General features: G+C 39.7%; 1 protein-coding gene across 1 annotated transcript in view; it reads left to right on the top strand.

Annotated features, from left to right (window-relative positions):
- Positions 1–2,247, top strand: part of BATDEDRAFT_25559 (uncharacterized protein) — a gene marked incomplete at both ends in the record, with an annotated part of 5,688 nt that continues 3,441 nt past the window's right edge. Inside the window, 3 exons of the mRNA XM_006679415.1 lie at positions 1–113; positions 293–548; positions 669–2,237. Coding sequence (XP_006679478.1) covers positions 1–113; positions 293–548; positions 669–2,237 — 1,938 coding nt within the window. The remainder of the gene's footprint in view (positions 114–292; positions 549–668; positions 2,238–2,247) is intronic.

Here is a 2,247-nt window from a genome sequence, read left to right on the forward strand (position 1 = left end):
ATGTGGATACAGCACATCACCAAGTCGTTAAAGCTATATGCTTACAAAACGACCGTTGTTAAGGGACAGCCGCTAAGCATGAATGATTTATGCATCTATCTATTATGGCACAAGTTAGCGTGGCACTATAGAAACAGTATCAAGCGTTTGTGACATGGTGCTAGAATAGGGAGGACCAATTAAAAGGATTGCTGAAAATAGTCTGGATGAAAAGGATGGATAAGCTGAAGGGCGACTAAAGATATTGAGAATACATATTTTGAACAATAATCTTTCATCAACTTAATACCAGCTGCATCGATTGCGAGTTATACAAACTGACTGATCATACCTCGCATTCCATAATTCCTCAAATGATTGTTTTTTTGGTAGCAGTTTTAGCTGCTGCATCTTGCATCAATGCTCAGATTCCTACAGAACAACCTGCTTTTGTTGAACATGCTTGGTCCAAGTATAGACCCATCAACCTTTATCGCGATGCTGGATTGTTTACCTTTTTCCCATATACTCTTGAACAGCGAAATGTTCTAGTGTCAAATGCCGAAAATGTATTCAAGGCAAGTTGTCATTCCATCACAATCTGATACCATAACCAACACAATATATTGCAGCATATTATTAACTGACCAACACATTACAATCGAATTCCAATGATTCAACATGTCCAGGCATGGGTCAATTTTGAATCAAAAATGAAACATCATGGTCAAGAGGCAAATCCGTATCCTGCTCTCGAGCATATCCGAAACAATATCGAAACCCTTACTGATAAACAGCTCCAGCTTGGGTTACTGGATGCATTCACTCGAACTCGCGATGCACATACTTTCATGACGTTAGCTGGTCCGTATAGTTGCTTTTATGTTACCACGGGAATCTTTTTTCAATTTATTGATGGTCCAGGAGATATGATCAAAAACCCAACAATCGTCGTCAGTAAACCCGTCAATCGTGAAATATTTGACCTACTACGTAATACTGCTTATAGCCAAATTAGAGTTGGAGATCAACTTGTCAGTATTAACGGCCTCACTTTTTACCAGTGGAAAAACAAACATCGAAATGTCATTGGTGGGTCTACCGAGTCTCATAGTCAGCGTTTAGCATTAAAATATTTGACTTCCAGGCATGGATCTCATACCCCACTTCCTGATGAAGACTCTATCAAGCTTAAACTAAAATCTCGTGGCGGCATCATATACGAAGTTGATGCACTACACATGTCTAAGCATCGATATAGCTGCTGGAAGTACTCCAGTAAACTTTACAAACATTTGACAGGCGTGGTTCTCAGTATACCTCTAAAAAATACAGTTGCTGTAAAATCCAATAGTCATGCCTTGTCAACTACAACAGTCGATGATCGTACCACAAGTTCCCAATCTACCAAGTCATTGGTCACTCCTCGCCATATTCGAAAACGGGATCAAAACAGTCAATATCAAGACACAGGACGATTGTCAAAACGTGATTTACGGATTTCATTTTATCAAACGAGTATACTCGGACTATCTTGGACAATTTGGAGACCCAACGATCAAAACATGGGAATAATCAGACTGGCATCGTTCAGCTGCACGTCCCGCACAACAAACATGCAAAATACTCTTGAAGCCATTCTTGAAGTGACAAGACTATTGAAGACAGTGCTCAAAAACACCAATTCTATTTTGATCGATGTTCGTGAAGGTGGTGGTGGATGTCCAATTTTTGCAAATGCCATTCCACAGCTATTCAAGAGCAAGCTTGAACCATTTCAAGTGAAATATCTCATAAACAAGGTCACATCCAATATGTTTGCAAATTCACCCGAGGAATTGAAATCATCTCGTAATGCTTGGTCCAAAACACCAGCTGGAAGCAAGTATTCAGTATTGCATTATATTATGGATCCAAAGGAATTAGGAACTTACAATCCGATTTATGATAAACCAATGGGTGTATTTACCAGTGGTAATTGCGTTTCTGCATGTGAAGTCATGACAGAATCCGTGCAGTCATTTGGAATCGGAACAGTGTTTGGTGAAGATGTCACAACGGCAGGTGCTGGTGCAAATGGTTGGGATCTAGATCCAGAACTTATCTTTTATGATCCGACAGACTTTAAACCAATGCCATTCAAAAAAGAGTTGACATCTGATACCAAGGAAACATTTTACAACGGAATGGCTGTAGGTCATCGGGCATTTGTCCGTAATGTCAATCATAAAGAACATCCGATTGAAGATATTGGCATCGTATCTGACG

This window comes from Batrachochytrium dendrobatidis (assembly GCF_000203795.2).
Source record: "Batrachochytrium dendrobatidis JAM81 unplaced genomic scaffold BATDEscaffold_7, whole genome shotgun sequence".
In the NCBI taxonomy this organism is placed as follows: Eukaryota; Fungi; Chytridiomycota; class Chytridiomycetes; order Rhizophydiales; genus Batrachochytrium; species Batrachochytrium dendrobatidis.